The sequence below is a fragment of the Linepithema humile genome, chromosome 1 (assembly GCF_040581485.1).
Source record: "Linepithema humile isolate Giens D197 chromosome 1, Lhum_UNIL_v1.0, whole genome shotgun sequence".
NCBI lineage: Eukaryota > Metazoa > Arthropoda > Insecta > Hymenoptera > Formicidae > Linepithema > Linepithema humile.
In genome coordinates this window covers 33,313,821-33,329,859 of record NC_090128.1, presented here as the reverse complement: position 1 = coordinate 33,329,859, position 16,039 = coordinate 33,313,821, and the positions used below count along the sequence as shown (strand labels likewise).

General features: G+C 43.7%; 1 protein-coding gene across 8 annotated transcripts in view; it reads left to right on the top strand.

The window, feature by feature from the left end:
* The window catches only part of Pgant9 (polypeptide N-acetylgalactosaminyltransferase 9), a 214,801-nt gene extending 199,593 nt beyond the window's left edge, over positions 1–15,208 (top strand). For 7 of the 8 annotated variants that reach the window (XM_067347565.1, XM_067347562.1, XM_067347563.1 and 4 more), the window contains 3 exons: positions 6,282–6,392; positions 11,772–11,900; positions 12,138–15,208. In XM_067347565.1, coding sequence (XP_067203666.1) covers positions 6,282–6,392; positions 11,772–11,900; positions 12,138–12,278 — 381 coding nt within the window. In that variant the 3' untranslated portion in view covers positions 12,279–15,208. Of the gene's footprint in view, positions 1–6,281; positions 6,393–7,290; positions 7,396–11,771; positions 11,901–12,137 lie in introns of all 8 variants that reach the window. The other variant, XM_067347569.1, reaches the window with a different exon arrangement.
* Positions 15,209–16,039: the final 831 nt, after the last annotated feature.

Sequence of the window (16,039 nt, the reverse complement as noted above, 5' to 3'; positions counted from 1 at the left end):
GAGGCGTTGATCGATGTCAACGAGCTCTCGCGACACTGGAAACAATGCCCCTTTGATTGCGAAACAATGTGCGCCGTGGTCGGGGCAATCGCGATCGGATCGCGGATGAAGGCTTGCCTGACATCCAATTGGAAATCGATTCCCATGGATCGGTATTGTGAATTCTTAAGCAACGTAGCGTGAGTAGTTTCGCCAATGCGACTTGATTACAACGCAAACTCTCTCACGGACAAAACTGTGTTTTATGTTTTTGTAAAAGCAAACGTCGAACGTTCCTTCGAATATTTCTTCGTATATTGGTACCTGATCCTCATCTCTTGATGTTTCTACACGAGCGCAATTTTTACGTTGGAGGAAAATAAAAGTTGCAATCACATAGTCATATTTAACAGTAGAATAAATAGGATGTAGTCAGACATATATTTTTCTGCTGGTAATAACAATTGATTTCATTATCGTGCAATAAGAGTTCATTTTTTCTTCAATTATTATCCATGAGAAATCTACCTTTTATGTGAATTTTATTTTTTACAAAAACAGGAGAAAAATCATAGCATTTGTTTGTAATTATACTTTAATTTTCCGCAAATCCAGCTTTAAATAAAGCATCAGTGACTTTACGAACCGATTGACCAACTCGTTCTCCACGTTGCCACCGTTAAGCCAGATTTTATGACAGTGCCGGCTGTCGAACTCCATATTCCGGGACTCGTCGACATAAAGAAAAGCGAGAGAACAAATCATAGGCGCCCGCAAGGGGGGGCAAGAAGGGGCATTCGCTCTCCCCCCCCCCCCCTGGAATATGACTCTTTGAATTTTTTAATGAAATATTACATTGCTCGATCCTCAAATGAAAAATAATAAAATTTTTATAATTTAAATAATATGAATCTTGAGCTACATAGGTTTCTCACTGTTTTTTTTATTATAACAAAATATTATGTGTAAACATAGCCATATTATTATAACAAAATATTATGTGTAAACATAGTCTCGAGGACTTCAGACTTGCCCCTACCTAGACAAATTTCTGCGGGCGCCTATGGAACAAATAGGTAAAGAAAAAAAGGACACAGAAAAAGCATCGTGTGCGGTAGAAAACACACGATTGTATCCTGACGCGGGAAATTTCAACCGGAATCTACCGATTCGTTGTTTTTTGCCGCCCGTAACCCTCGGTTCACACTGCGAAAAAAAACAAGCGCATATAAATATCGGTCAGAGGCGACGAGCGACAGAGTCGTCAAAGCTACACGCGCGGTACACGCGAGCCATCCGCGCGCAAGCCCGTCACGACTGATAGTGCATTAATATCGCTCGGCGCGCGCGCGATTCATGGCGGGCGATCAATCACGCGGAGATTTATTTCCGTCGTGTTGTCCCTCCCTCTCCCTCCTCCGTCTGCTCGTCCTACACCTCCTCCTTCTGCGTTCCGTCTCGATGAATCCATAATTGCGGAATGATCTCGTCGGATCGTCGATTATGAACATTGTCGCTGTTACACGCAGGGATGGATTCCAAATCGCAAACATCCGCCCGTAAGACTTGCGAGGGAGCGAAAGGGGGGAGGGGGGGGAAACAGTTTTATCAAATTTTGAAGCATCTACGTCACACATAATCATTTTGCACGTTGAAAATACAGAAATTTATTCGCAATATTGGCGGTTATTCACGTGTGATTTATTCGCCGGCTTTTTCCAGTCTCAGTTTACCGCGTCTGTGTTTAATCAATCTTTTATCGGCGTCGTCGCCGCCGATATTGTTGACATGTTTTATTAATCAATTCATTTCGATATATAACGCGACTCGTGGCAGACTGTTAGTTATTTTGCAATTTATTTTCACCATGTTGGCCACCGTCGCCGTTCCGCTGCATTCGTAATTGCGAAATAATTGCAAACATTGCCGGGAATAAATCCGCCTTCCCGGTGCCTGTTTGTGTACCTCGCATTTCCACGCGGATCGTTACATGTACTCTCTCTCTCTCTCTCTCTCTCTCTCTCTCTCTCTCTCTCTGTTCCTTCACATGTAGCACGCCGCCCCGTGACAAAGTCACGGTACGTAGGCACTAGGGGTATTAACGACGTTGCACCGACGGATAAATTGCAACGTCACGCGACACGAATATTTCATACTTCATCATTCTTTCTCTCCCAATTTTCTTTTGTTCCTTTAATTTTATCGTAAGCCAACAGTGCATTAACCCGGTAACCAGCGCGCCCGCTGTTTAACACAGTGTTAACGTAGTTCACGAAGAAAGTAAGACACTTGTGGCGTAAAGTCCGTTTCTCCGAGTTTTTACCCGGGGAAAATGCAAACTTCAAATAGGACACGTCACTCAGAGAACTCGCAGCGGAAAGGATATGAAGAAAATATTAATTATATGCACATCATTTACGGAGTAATGAATGCGCTTAATCATCTACATCGCGAAAATTTAGCTTCATTAATTTGATTGCAACGTTTCATTATCGTTGCGAAATATATTATTTCAACGTTCCCTCGCGCGCAAAATTTTGTTACGCTCCGCGATACGAAAATCGGTTACGGCGTAAATTAATCGCGTTATTGAATAATGCATTCTATTGTTCTTCTCCGCCTCCTGTGCGAAGAACCTCGGCGTTCTTCGACGGGGGTTAAACCTCGGCTTGCATTACACGCGTCGTAGTGTCACGCGACTCAAATATTTCGAGCCCGTTCCTCTTTCCTTCATTTATCTCTGTCTTCCTTCCACGCGCGCACCGTCACACCCCGGCCGTCTCCTTTTCGCGCCTGTGCGCCGCTGCGCCCGACCCCGTCCTCGTTATCTTCACACTTCACTTGAATTTCTCGTATCAGGATCATCGTCGTCCGCGCCCTATCTCTGCGTACAAGATAACCGGCCGCGCTGAAGTTTGCTGTACCGGAAATTCCGAGTAAGTTTCGAGCGCGCGCGACTCCCGTTGCTCCGTTATCGAGGAAATATTTTAGCTTTTAATAATGCCGCGAGTCACCGGTGACGTTCATCGTCCGTATTTTGTTTGTAATACACTTGACAGATCTGACGAATATTTACAGGACAGCGCAGTTTTGCAAAATAATCGTTCTCTTGACAGTCGCTCGACGAACCATTCGAGATGAATAAATAACATTTTTGCCAAAAATATTTACTGCTCTAAAGATGTTAAAAAATAATAAAATATTCAATATAAAGCTATCCTTTTAAAGTTTTTTTGATAAAAAGAAATTAACAGGGGACGTCAGATTTACACAACTCTGCGTCTGTCTGCGACCTATTTCGCGCGCGATATATTTGTCGAAAGAGACAGAACGGAATTGAAATACTCGCGTACAGCGTTTCGCGTGTATATACTCGCGCGCACAAATTGTGGCACCCTGTCGCGTTATTCGCGAGACGAAAACCGCTGATCACGGTATAGAGTTTCCGCGAATCACAATTTCACGCCGCCGCCGACACGGCGCAGCGGTATGTACACGCGCGCACCCGCCATGTGAGGGCAATATTCCGATCGAACATGATAATAAAAAGCAACGGAATCCGGAATAGTTCGGGGGCTCTCGGATGCTATCGACCAATCCCCCTTTTTGCCTCCCCCTCCACCCCCGCTGCCTGCCTTGTCGTTTGTTGCGATCCACTCACGTTTTCCCCGGGATAGGACAAGGAATGCGTTTTGCCATACTTTTTGTTTTTTTTCTTTCTTTCTTTCTTTTTTCTTTTTTTATTTCTTTTTCTCTCCAAGCGCACTGACACCGGCATCCACCAGTGGGCGGAATAGGGAAACTAAAGGGAAGCATCGCGGAAAAAAGCGATGGAAAAAGAAGGAATGTATAAAGGATGGATGCACATTTTTGCGAAGAAGCATTTACGCGGCCGCGCACTTTGGAATGCGATTCGCGCCATACGCGAAATAACAATTTCACCGCTTAAGCTACCCGGCAGGTGTCGGCGGGAGTGATATGCTTTCGCCGAGCCTGGATTATTCGGTCATTCGCTCTTCCACGTCGAGAAAATTGCTGCACTCATATTGACTTAAGAAAATAGGAGGAATACATTTACACGCATTTGTTGCAAATTTTCTCTCGCCATTATCGAATAAAGGTACTCGTTACAATTTTTACTTGTGTTACTGCACGAAGAATTTCTCGCGATTATTTGCAGAATTGATTTGATTACTGTCTACATTTTAATTTGTATTTTAATTACACTTTAATTATAAAATATATTCAAAGTTTTAACTTTTCATAGAATTCTCAACAATTTGCGGAATTTTTAATAAGTACATAAAATATGCGAGACACACTATATTGTGCAAGTTATATGTGCCGCTACATGTAGTAATATTTTACATAAATCTGTAATTTTTCCGAAGAATGCATATTCCAAGCTAGATAACAGTGTTCAGAATCTCAGCTATTTTTTTTTTCATCATAATTCTTTTACCGTTTTCGGTAATGGCGTCAACAAGTTGGCAGTGTCGCAATAAAAAAATCTCCGTAAGGAAGATTTCGGATGACTTGTTTCGCGTCGTACGCGAAATAACAATTCTGCCGGTGTGCCGACGAAACTTATGTTCTTACCGTCCCTCCGTCTGGATTTCTCACCTTCACCGCCCTTTACTGTGTCTCTTCGTCACTCTCTCCCTTTTGCTCTTTATTTGCTTCCGGAGAACCGGCTAAATCACGCTCGGTCTCCTCCCCATCGTAGGAGAGAAGGGATGACTGGATTTATAGTTCACACGGCTCTGCGACGGTCCAGAAATCGTGCACGACGTGAATAATTTCGGGTGAACGTGTTTCTACGTACGTGCGCGGGGCGGGCGTATATTTCTCCGGGGGGTATGCGCGATTTTTGAGTCGTTCCACGCGAACTGCATGGATTTCCTATGCAAAACCGCGGGTAGGATGATAAAAACGCGCGACACGGCGCGCGGTTTTGTTTAACCTCTGAAATCTTACGTCAATCCCATATCTCATGATTTGACTTTTAACGAGGCGTGCCCGTAATACTATTCGCGCGCGGTTTTTATGATTTTCCTAGAAATATTCTCAGAAAAATTGCCGTTACCAGGACTCCCCTCTTCCTCACGTATGGACGAAAGTGGGATGTGCCGGAGGAAAAACGAAAAGGAGATATTCCTCTCGTCGGATTATAAAATCACGAGGTATGAAATTCAGGAAATGTCCGAAATACGTGACTCGCCGCGGTATTATATTACTCCGAATTTCCGCTCTGCCACTGTTGGAGCCGGGACCATAAAGTTGTCTAAATACTAGATCACATTTCTCATCGAGTTCACTAAGAGCCTTCGAGCCGCCCTTAATAACGTCGACGGAGCGCGGAAGCTTTTGAAATTTTATCGACCTCCAGGATACCGAGTTATAAATCACGAGTTTTTATTCCAGTCGACCGACGAGGACGCCGACAACGAAGACGACTTCTACGAGCAGGAAGACGAGGGGCGGGAGGGCGGGAGGGAAGGGGGCGGGATAAAGATGTTCACGTTGAAACTGCAGCGACCACAGAATTCTTGCATGCACCGAAATCAGGACTGCTGACCGAGCTTTCGTAACTGAATGCACCTGTGCTGTTATACGCAGGCATATATGCGCACACACGAAGTGTATTTTCACGGAGGAAAAAGCGCACGCCGTACATTCGGTCGCGAACACGTGCGTCGGATCGAACAAAATACGAGTAGACCTCATTTTCAATTTGTTTCCGTCTATTTGAAAAATGGAGAACGCGATCCGCAGTCGGCGCAGTTCTGGCTTTTCCAGGCGCTGCTGGCAAACCTGCGCCAGCGGGGGGAAAAAAAAATATCGCGCGCAGCGGGAAGCCAGGTTTTTTGCCCTTTTTATATTCTATTTCAGAATTCGCCGTGAAAGGCGGGAAACGAATCTCATTGCCGAAGTGTATATGTAATTTATAGTTGTATTAATTCAATTATTATTTTCCAGGCGCAGAGGCGCGATCCGTATCATTGCCTGTAATTTTATACTGTTATTAAAATAAAACAGCGTCAACAGTTTTATAATGACATTTCGGGCAAAATATTCATCGCATTTAATTCATTCGACCAGGAATTATTTATCATTTTAATATGAAATATAAATAAACCAAATCGAGAAAATGTGACAGCGAGCACAGCAATTAGAAATGTCTGGCACATTGTTGACGATGTTTTTTTTTTTTTTAAATACGTACATATATTTTTCGAATGTATCGCTAATGGTGCGGGGACCGCCACTAATGTGTGAAAAAATTTACTAATAACAAACAGGTACGAAATCTCGGCGAGGGTGGTAACACTTGCCTGGACTCGCCCGCCCGCAAGGCTGACTTGCACAAACCGTGCGGACTGTATCCCTGCCACCGACAGGGTGGAAATCAGGTACAATAGTCACCGTGCTCGAAGAAATTCCTTGATCACAAACACACTGTCCCGCCTGAAACGCCTGTCCGTGCTTGAGTGAAATTGTGTATGCGCACAAAGTTTGAAACGGAAACGCGATTTTTGCTCAATTTTTGTTTGGCTTTTCAAAGTTTTCTTTATCGGCGCTTAAAAATACAATTTTGTTTCTATATTTTGAAATATTATCGTATGCTTGTAGGCTGCAAAGTAGCACGCTTTATATATATATATATATATATATATATATATATATATATATATCGCAGTATCAAAATTGATAATATACGCGAGAAGAATGGAAATACACGAAATTAACTTCAACTCGCGAAGAAATAATTTAGCCAAGAATTGGAGGCAATAACGAACTGTACATTTGTGATATTGCGGCAATGACCACCAATATCAATCCGCTGCAGATTATATGAGGCCGATCGTTCCGGCTCGCAGCCGCAGAACGACAGGCTCTTATTAGCAGCTGCATAGGCCACCGATATTTAGCTTAATTATTATCGTATAATCCGGCGTGAGTAAACAATGCGCACGGATCGTTCGTTCCGAAATGTGCGTCCCATAATTCCGGCGCTGAGCTAATCGGAGCTACATACCAAATTACTAGAAAATCGAGTTTCCGTCTCATCGGCGATATCGATCCGTTATATCGTTTCCCTCCAATGACGGCGGTGCGCCTAATCGCACGCGCCGTACGTTTATGTGCCATGTGTGTTCGCGCTTCCAGCTGCTTGGATCTCTCAAATACAAACGGCTCGTCCACAGGCGAAATCCGTGCGGCCGCGCACGGAATATCGAGTCGATGATAGCGGAGATATTCTTTAAACCTGCCAGTAATCGTGTGAATTTCTGTTGAATTCCGACGCAGATAAGGCAAATCGCTAGCGGGATGTGTATAGACTCACCGGGGAAATCCGAGGATCTGCATCAGCCGGTGGGGCTGTACCCCTGTCACCGTCAAGGCGGCAATCAGGTACACGAAAGAAAGCCGCGACAACATAAGCCGCGGGCGCAAAATAAAACAGCGCCAAGTCTGCCGAGTCTCTCTCGGGGCTTTCCTAATCGGTTCGCAGGACGGGTGGCATATCTGGTTTAATATATGGCTTCCGGGTCGAAGGTCAATTGCGACTTGTACATAAAAGTTGATCCCCGGAACGCCCATGCGCTCTCGCGTGCACGCTAACCTGGCGCTAATCGCGCTGCGCTTCGGGGTGATTAGCAGCGTCGCTAATCTGGTGCAGGTGCTCATCAATCCACGTCCCTGCTGCCCCTCGGTGCGATGACCTCAATTGCCGCCTTTTGGCTCGGTTACTCATGGGCTATCGTCATTTCTTACATTGATAAAGTAGGGCTGATCTAATCATAGATTTCGCCTCCCATGATTCGCCGGGAGGGCGAAAACATCACGATGCAGGCATTATCTCGAACGCATGCATTAGACACTTTCGCAATTTAATCTCTCTTTCTCTTTTTTTTTCCATTTCACTGTCTTGTAATTATTTTTCAGACTTAATCTTTTGTACTTTATATGTATTTCATCCTAATATAATCTTATCTTAGAGCAACGATTTGGAGCATAAACGTGTGATGTAATATATCAATATAAAAGGTGTTGTCGCTTTGGCGCAACAACTTCCCTTCTATCCGTGTCAACGGTATACAGTGATATACGCGCGCCAAATAACAGCACTAATTTCATTAGCGAGTTTACAGCTGCCACTCGAAATCGAGTGTGATCCCCGCGAGTCGCGTAAATTCGCACTTTATCTCTTGTCTTCAGCAGTCATTCGGTCGGCGCGCGGTCTGTTATTAAAACTCACACTCGCGCGAGATAGAGTCCCGCATTAGCACACACGCGCGAGCGGTGTCACTTCGTCCACAGGTACAGACATGTCAGCATTTAACAACCGTGGCAACCAGTTACAACCAAAAACACAATCAGCCGGTGCTTGCTTAGCCTGGTAAAGCGCTGCTTTAATTTAGCTGTTTGCTGTTGCAATTAAGCCGCGGTTTCACGGCAATTACGCTCTCGGTCGCGTCGCCCGCGTGACGCTGATAAAGTCGCGATCTGGTGCATGCGTGTATACCAGCGGATCGGCGACGGCCGGGATGCGCATCGCTGATCCGGGGATCAGTCGCGATCGCGGATGATGGAAGATGAATAATCGTATCATATCGGGGATGGAAGGTGAGTGCGTCGCAGGAGATAGCCGTTGCGGTGGCCGGACGATCCGTTTATGGGCGACTACAATGCGTATCCAGGCCGCGCGCGTGTACGGAATTATTATCAGCATTATGCTCGGGGATCACGATATGAACAACGCGTCGCGTCACGCTGTAATCATGAAAGCCGTGCGCGACATAATGCGATAAATGCATTCTTCAGGTTAAACACCGACGGCTACTTTATCGTTTACTTGTTCCACTACGAGGTATTTATTTTTTAAACTGGAATGATTTCGATTATTTTTTTAGATTGACACCCACTGCTTTTTTTTACGCAGTTTATATTTAATTCAAGTAAACAATTTTTGTTTAAATTCTTTGAAATATATTTTATTTTATTAATAATAAAAAAATAGATATATTAAAATTCTATTATTGATCATATATAATAATTTCAAAGATTCCTCTATTTTATTTGCTTGCCAGTATAATCATATTAGGTCCTTGAATAAGTTCTCGCTGTTTCTTAAAAGATGGCGTAGCGGCACTCTGTGCATGGAATTTCGTACGGAAACGCATCAGCTAAGTAGTACTATATGTAACCTCAAATTCTAGTAGATACAGTTTACCACAGTGTCAACCACGTGTTTAATTACCTATTGCGAAAATGTCTACTTTTGTGCCAAATAAAGTGTTTTTGCGGGGAATTTTATTGCACTGCTTTATTCAAAAGAAATCTGCAGCTGAAGCACACAGAATTCTTGTTGAAACATATGGTGACAATGCTCTGTCGAATACGACATGCAGAGACTGGTTTAGGCGCTTTAAAAATAATGACTTTGACCTTGAAGATAAAGAACGTTCTGGAGCACCGACAAAGTTTGAAGACGAAGAATTGGAGGCATTGCTTGATAAGGACATTGGGTGCCGTATGAGTTGAAGCCGAGAGACGTTGAACGACGTTTTCTCATGTGTGAATTGCTGCTTCAACGGCATAAAAGAAAAGGTTTTCTGCACCGTATCATCACTGGAGATGAAAAGTGGATACACTACGATAATCCTAAGCGTAGAAAATCGTGGGGTAAGCCCGGCCATGCATCAACATCGTCGGCAAAGCCGAATATCCATGGTTCGAAACTTCTGCTCTGCATTTGGTGGGATCAGCAGGGCGTAATTTATTATGAGCTGCTTAAACCTAATGAAACTATCCCGGGAGCTCGCTATCGACTTCAGATGATGCGTTTGAGTCGAGCTCTAAAAGAAAAGCGGCCACTATACGGGCAGAGACACGACAAAGTCATTTTGTTACATGACAATGCTCGGCCACATGTGGCAAAACCAGTCAAAACTTACCTGGAAACGCTTCAATGGGAAGTTCTACCTCACCCGCCGTATTCACCGGACATAGCCCCCTCGGATTACCACTTGTTTCGGTCGATGGCGCATGGTTTGAGCGAGCAGCGCTTCCATTCTTTCGAAGAAATCGAAAAATGGGTCGATTCATGGATTGCGTCAAAAGATGAATCGTTTTTTCGACGGGGGATTCAATTACTGCCAGAAAGATGGGAGAAAGTGGTCTCTAATGATGGACAATACTTTGAGTAAAGTTATTGTAAGCCTTATATTTTAAATTAATGTTTTTTTTTAACAAAAAAAACAGCGAGAACTTATTCAAGGTCCTAATATATATTTGAAATATGATTGTTTTTAAAGCAAAATATCTTGTTAAATACATACGTTTGGCAATTTTATTGCCAAAATGTCAGCAACAAGAAAGAGACGGTAGGTACTCGCAAAGTGCTTGCGGTCAAATCCCAACTCTATTCTACTGCGCCGAAATTAACAATTGTTGCAAAAATTAACATATGATATGTAAAACAAAGCGTTGCGCGCTTTAGATAACATGTAACACACTTGTATCATACTCCGAACAGCACGGTGCAACGCACTCTCTGATTTGAGAGTTTCAGGCAGAATGGAACGCGGGTCGTGCATGGCTAACGATGCTTGATGATGCATGTGTGCCGGTGAATGCTTGCTTCTCGTTATCCCGTATACCCACTATCCCCTAATTATACTTGTAAAGCACTTCAAAACACTATATTGTCGACCCGACGGTTCTGACAGCCGCCGTCCCAATTCATAGTCTCCGCCGCGCTCGTGCTTGCTATATTAAATCAATGATAATTATCACGAATATATGCAGAATTCTAACGAGTTCCAGCCTTTGTTTATTCATCCCCCGCGTCTTCCGCGTTTTCTCAAAAATTTCCATCAACTCTCGCGACTTACGATTGGTACGAATTCGCAATATTTGCCAATTGATTGATACCGAATTGTAATCGCGGAAATAAAGTTCCAGTTCGCCTTTACGCGGGCGACACGCGCGGCTTGCCGGCATCCGCTGTCAATTCCAGGTGGCTGGAATTGCACAGACGGTTCGGTCGGATATTAGCGCAATTTCAAGGATCACTAGACCGCGGGATTTATCGATGATCGCGCGCGTGCGCGCGCGTCTCATTATGGAACGCGGATCGCTTTGACGCGCCTCGGACGCGCGCGCGTTTGACTTCGCCGGCGAAACCGGCGCATCGCCCGCAGTGAATAACTGTTAGCTGCACTCTCTCGCGCTCTCGATCGTGCGAGGACAAGTTATTTTACAAGCGGCGCATGTAATCGATCGGCCCGTCCTGTTACCGCGAGAATTCGCATCTGTCCGCAGTCGCCACGCTACGATAATACTCTCGCGGGAACGCGTCACGCTTATTTTCATGTCCCACAAATACAATGCGACGGATTAAAAGCGGATCGAAACAGTTTTTACGTTTTTGCATTCCTGCGGTTTATCGCTTCCCAGATACCAGCGATTGTGAATATTGTTGTTTTCGCGAGAGAGCCAGAGAGATTGCAACAATACGGGCGCGAACGTTTTGTAAAATATATATGGAGAGAAATTTATGCATATTTAATGCATGTTTTATTCATCCGGTTGAATTTTTACGCTTGTAAAAATAAAATATTCGCGTACATCAATTTTATTAAAAACGATCTTTTTACCTCCGGTTGGTCCTTTTTGCAAATTCGTTTTTTTTTCTCCGTAATGGCGTCTGTCAAAATCATTGGTGATAGGCAAGCCTGTAATGTCAGAATCTTGGTCGTATTAATCGGGATCGTTTGTCGCAGTACTGGATGCTCAGCAAGACGGGTGAAATCCGTCGAGACGAGTCGTGCCTGGACTACAGTGGCAGCGACGTCATCCTGTATCCTTGCCACGGCAGTAAAGGCAACCAGCAATGGATCTACAATCCTCAGGTAATGGATTGTCTTCAACGTTCCCTCAATGGATCGTTTATAATAATATATTGCGAACAAATCTTGAATAGAGATTAAAAATTCATTGAAAAATAATGCTAAAGATTACGCTAGTAAAACTATTTTCTCGAAATTGACGCTTTAAATTAGTTAATAATTCAATCAAACGCAATTCGATGCTTCGTTTAAACTGTTCTTCGAAGGAAAATTTATTTGCTATTATGTTTCTATTTCCAGACTAATCATATCAGGCACGGCAGCAGCGACAAGTGTCTGGCAATCACGGAGAGCAAGCAGCAACTGGTGATGGAGGAATGCTCATCCAATGCGCCGAGGCAGAGATGGTCCTTCGAGAATTACGACCCGTCGAAGCTGTGATACCGCGCCCACTCGCGCCGTCATTCGCACAATCTCGGTCACGGTCCCGAGCGCGCCGGATCCTGGCTGCCAGGGAAACGTTACTCGATCGCTAAGACCCGCTTTGGCAGATAAATCCCAAATTGTCAAGGAAATTCCTGCGAAATCGCTCGAGACCACTCGAATCGAGACGAACTCCTAGACGAACTCGTCGAGAAACGAGGCAAGACGGTCTCTTTATCGGCGAGATCGAAATGTGGAAAATAACGAGGTAGATCGCGATGCAACGAAACTTTCGCGAGGACAATATTAGGGAATTTTGTACTCGAGAAGTCGCATTTAATTAGCATAATTTCCGAGCGTCGCGTGGCGCTCCAAACGATTACGTCTTGACTTTTATGTTGTAGTTCTAAGTATTAAGAATATTGCGAGGGATTGGCCCGAACGGGATCGTGGACGAACGTGATCGTATCGACCATCGAGTAGCTCTCGATCGTCACTTTCGTTCGCTGATCGTTGGCGCTTCCACGAGGATCAAGGAAGCGGAACGCTCGGTGCCATCGTGGGAACGGACGCGTGCCGCGCGTCGATCCTTGCGAGCGAATCGTCGATTGTAGACGAGGGAAGTAGCGAAACATTTCCCTATTTCTCTCTATCGTGACGCCGGCAATTCTCAACTGCAAAATGTCTTCGATGAGCCTGAACATGTGCAATGATTATCCTTTAGGAAAGTCAAGTGTGCCAAATTTGAATTGTATCCCCGTAATAAAGTATTCCCATCCCCGTTCTAACCGACGGCGGGCTGACTGGTGTGTTTGAAGTAGCAAACACGCATCGCCGTCAAGGGAAAGCTTGTAGTTGCGTGTGCCGAATGATTTAAGGAGATCGTATTGAACGATATCTGCACAGTCGTATGTTGACTCTCGGAGTGCGAGTTCGGAAGAAACGCGAAAAGAATTATAACTTCCTTAATGCGAGTTGCGTTCCAACAACTGCGTTGCTCTCACGCAACGGCTTGCGCGTGTAATTAAAGATGGTTTATCTTCAAGTTGTCTCGAATCTCCGGTGAAAGTGTGCAAGCGATTTTTCTCTGCTGATAATCCGTTATCCATTTCATCGCGCAAAGACGTATACGACAGTTTCAACCGATCACTAAACATCCATTCCAAATGTCAAAGTCAAACGACGCAGTGCGGCACACCGCCAGTCGACGATTCGACCATTTCGCGATGGCATTCGTTGATCGCTCATAGTCTTTTTCTCGCCACTTCTTCGAAAGTGACTCTTGCATTCCAGATATACGCTGTGACGATGAAACGAAGACGGCGACGTAACATAAAAAAGAGAATGTATTTTTTTTTAGTTTCTAAGTTAGGTATTCGATAAATAGTTAGGGATGCGCAAGGAGAGAGTGACGAAACATTCCGAAGGCACATGGACGTTTGATTCTGATTGTACATTCGTGTAAGATACGATGTCTTGATGCCAGTTCAGGATATAAGTACCGCCTAAGTAGATTTAAGGGAGTGTTAAGTGAATGTGAGCATATGCGGGTTATTAATCCGCGGGATTGTTTTCACTTCCCGCGAACTGCCGCGAACGATTCGCAATCGCTAATCGGCGATTAGTTGGATATGTAAATCTGCTGACGAACACTTCACGAAAAGTACGCTTTTATAAGGCATGGGTCCTTTGTTATAATTTTAAACTACATATCATTGTGCGAATATGATTGAGAATCGTGAACAGATAATAGTCTACGTATAGGCTATAAAATAGAGATTAAAATTTAAAATCATTAATTAGTCTTTACCTGTTAGTCACACGTTCAAAAATTTACAAAATGTTTTTCTTAAAAAAGTCTAATTTAAAACTACGAATGCGTAGTTTAATCATTTTTATCCACGTGCTTCTTTTCAGATGTTCACGTTTAAGACGCGATTCGTGAAAATAATTTTTGCGTGCCAACAAAATCGTAAATATCACTGCGTACGCAAAAACGTGTAAAATTATCAATGATTGTTATTTTTTATAAAGATACTCATCCGTAATGCCATAATTCTACGAGTTTCATCATGTGATGCAATTTTATACATATCTTTTTGTCCTCCGTTAAATTTTATAAAAAGATACATTTAATACTCCGAAAAAAAATGTAGCGAAGAAAATTTGAATTACGTACAGATCTTTTTTGAAAAAGAAGTTTTGAAAATGCGTACCACACAAAATATATGTGCTCTATGAAAATTAACCGAATAAGATGTTTAGAAGTCGCAACGAATAATAAGAAATTACGATGGCACTTTTCGTGGACGAAAAACGAATCGCGTATGGATTTGCGATTTCTCGTGTAAATTAATCGAGAGTATGTTACAACGTACGTTTAATTGCATAAAGGACTCCGCAAGAATAAGGGAGAGAAACAGCGAGCTAGCGCCAGCCCGTGTACGAGTGTGTGCTTAATTAGATACGATTAATTAGCAATTCTCATCTTAGGACTAATTAAGTTTTTCAAAGCCGCAACTTTGCCAATGCGAGACGGCGAGACACATGTCGAATAGCTTTAGGGAGTGTGATTTGTGAGTTGCGGATAATCTCACGCGAGGGAAATCCGCCTCGGTCCCGGCCGGCGTGAATGAATAGCGCACGCGAGTGCGGATCGACGCGGACGTTTATACAGATTATATATATGACATTTTCTACATTTGGTAAGGGATGTTGCATATCGTAAGGGAGAGAGAGAGACGGTTGATAGTAATAATAAACGTGAGCAACGCCGGAACAACGCATGTTCCCTGCGCACGGCGCTCGTCGCGCGTTTAATTAATGTAATATCGAACGTGCCTTATTTCGTGTATATATGAATATTATGATCATTATTATCATTACTACGAACCTCTATCATAACGTGCAAGTATTTGTGTTGAATAAATCGATGTTGTTTTATGTTATCAATATAGTTTTCAAAGCAACCCCGCCTACCGACCTTTCCTTTCATACTTTAACAATGTCCTAAATTAAATTCATTTATGACATTCCTCTGCAAAAATATTGGGAAATATCTGACGCGTATCTATGCGCACGACAAAACGCCTCTGTGCTCGTAGACACGAATATATGAAGCATCATATTTTTGAGAGACAGCGTATAAATAGGACGTAGTAACGGGGCCTAGGACGTTGCGTGGAAATGGAACGCGACACACTTTCAGTTAGCCCTGACCCAATTTTGGCCACCCACACGGGTTCCACTGTTTCGAGGAACAAGGTAAGCGCGACAGTTCCGCCAAGGATCAATAACGACGCTAGAAAAATCTCATCGCGGAATCGCAGGACGAGACGCCCCGAGCCGCCCCGGCGATTTCACGATTGGGGTGGGAATGGGAGTGATCGCAAATCTTTACGTTCCAAAAATATATCTGACATGGAAAAGCCCTCCTTGCTTATGAGGTTCCCGCTCGTAATAACCAACTGCTCCTCTCTATCGAACTGTTTGCCAATTATCGAGGGGCCGCTACGCAAACGAGAATGAAATCGCTCGTTATTCTCGCGCAGGCGTCCTTGGCCCCGCAAAAGGTGCACTTCGCTGTCCGAGAGACTCCACTCGGATAAAAGGGGCTGAAAAAGTCTGCAAGGGGTGCTTCGGCGCAATTTGAAGCTTAGATATTTTGAACTACGTTCACCATTAGAAATGTTTTAGTTTTTGTTTGTAAATTTTAATTTATTTATGAAGAAAAATGAAACAATAAGAATTTTAATGGATTTTCATGATAAACTGTTCCT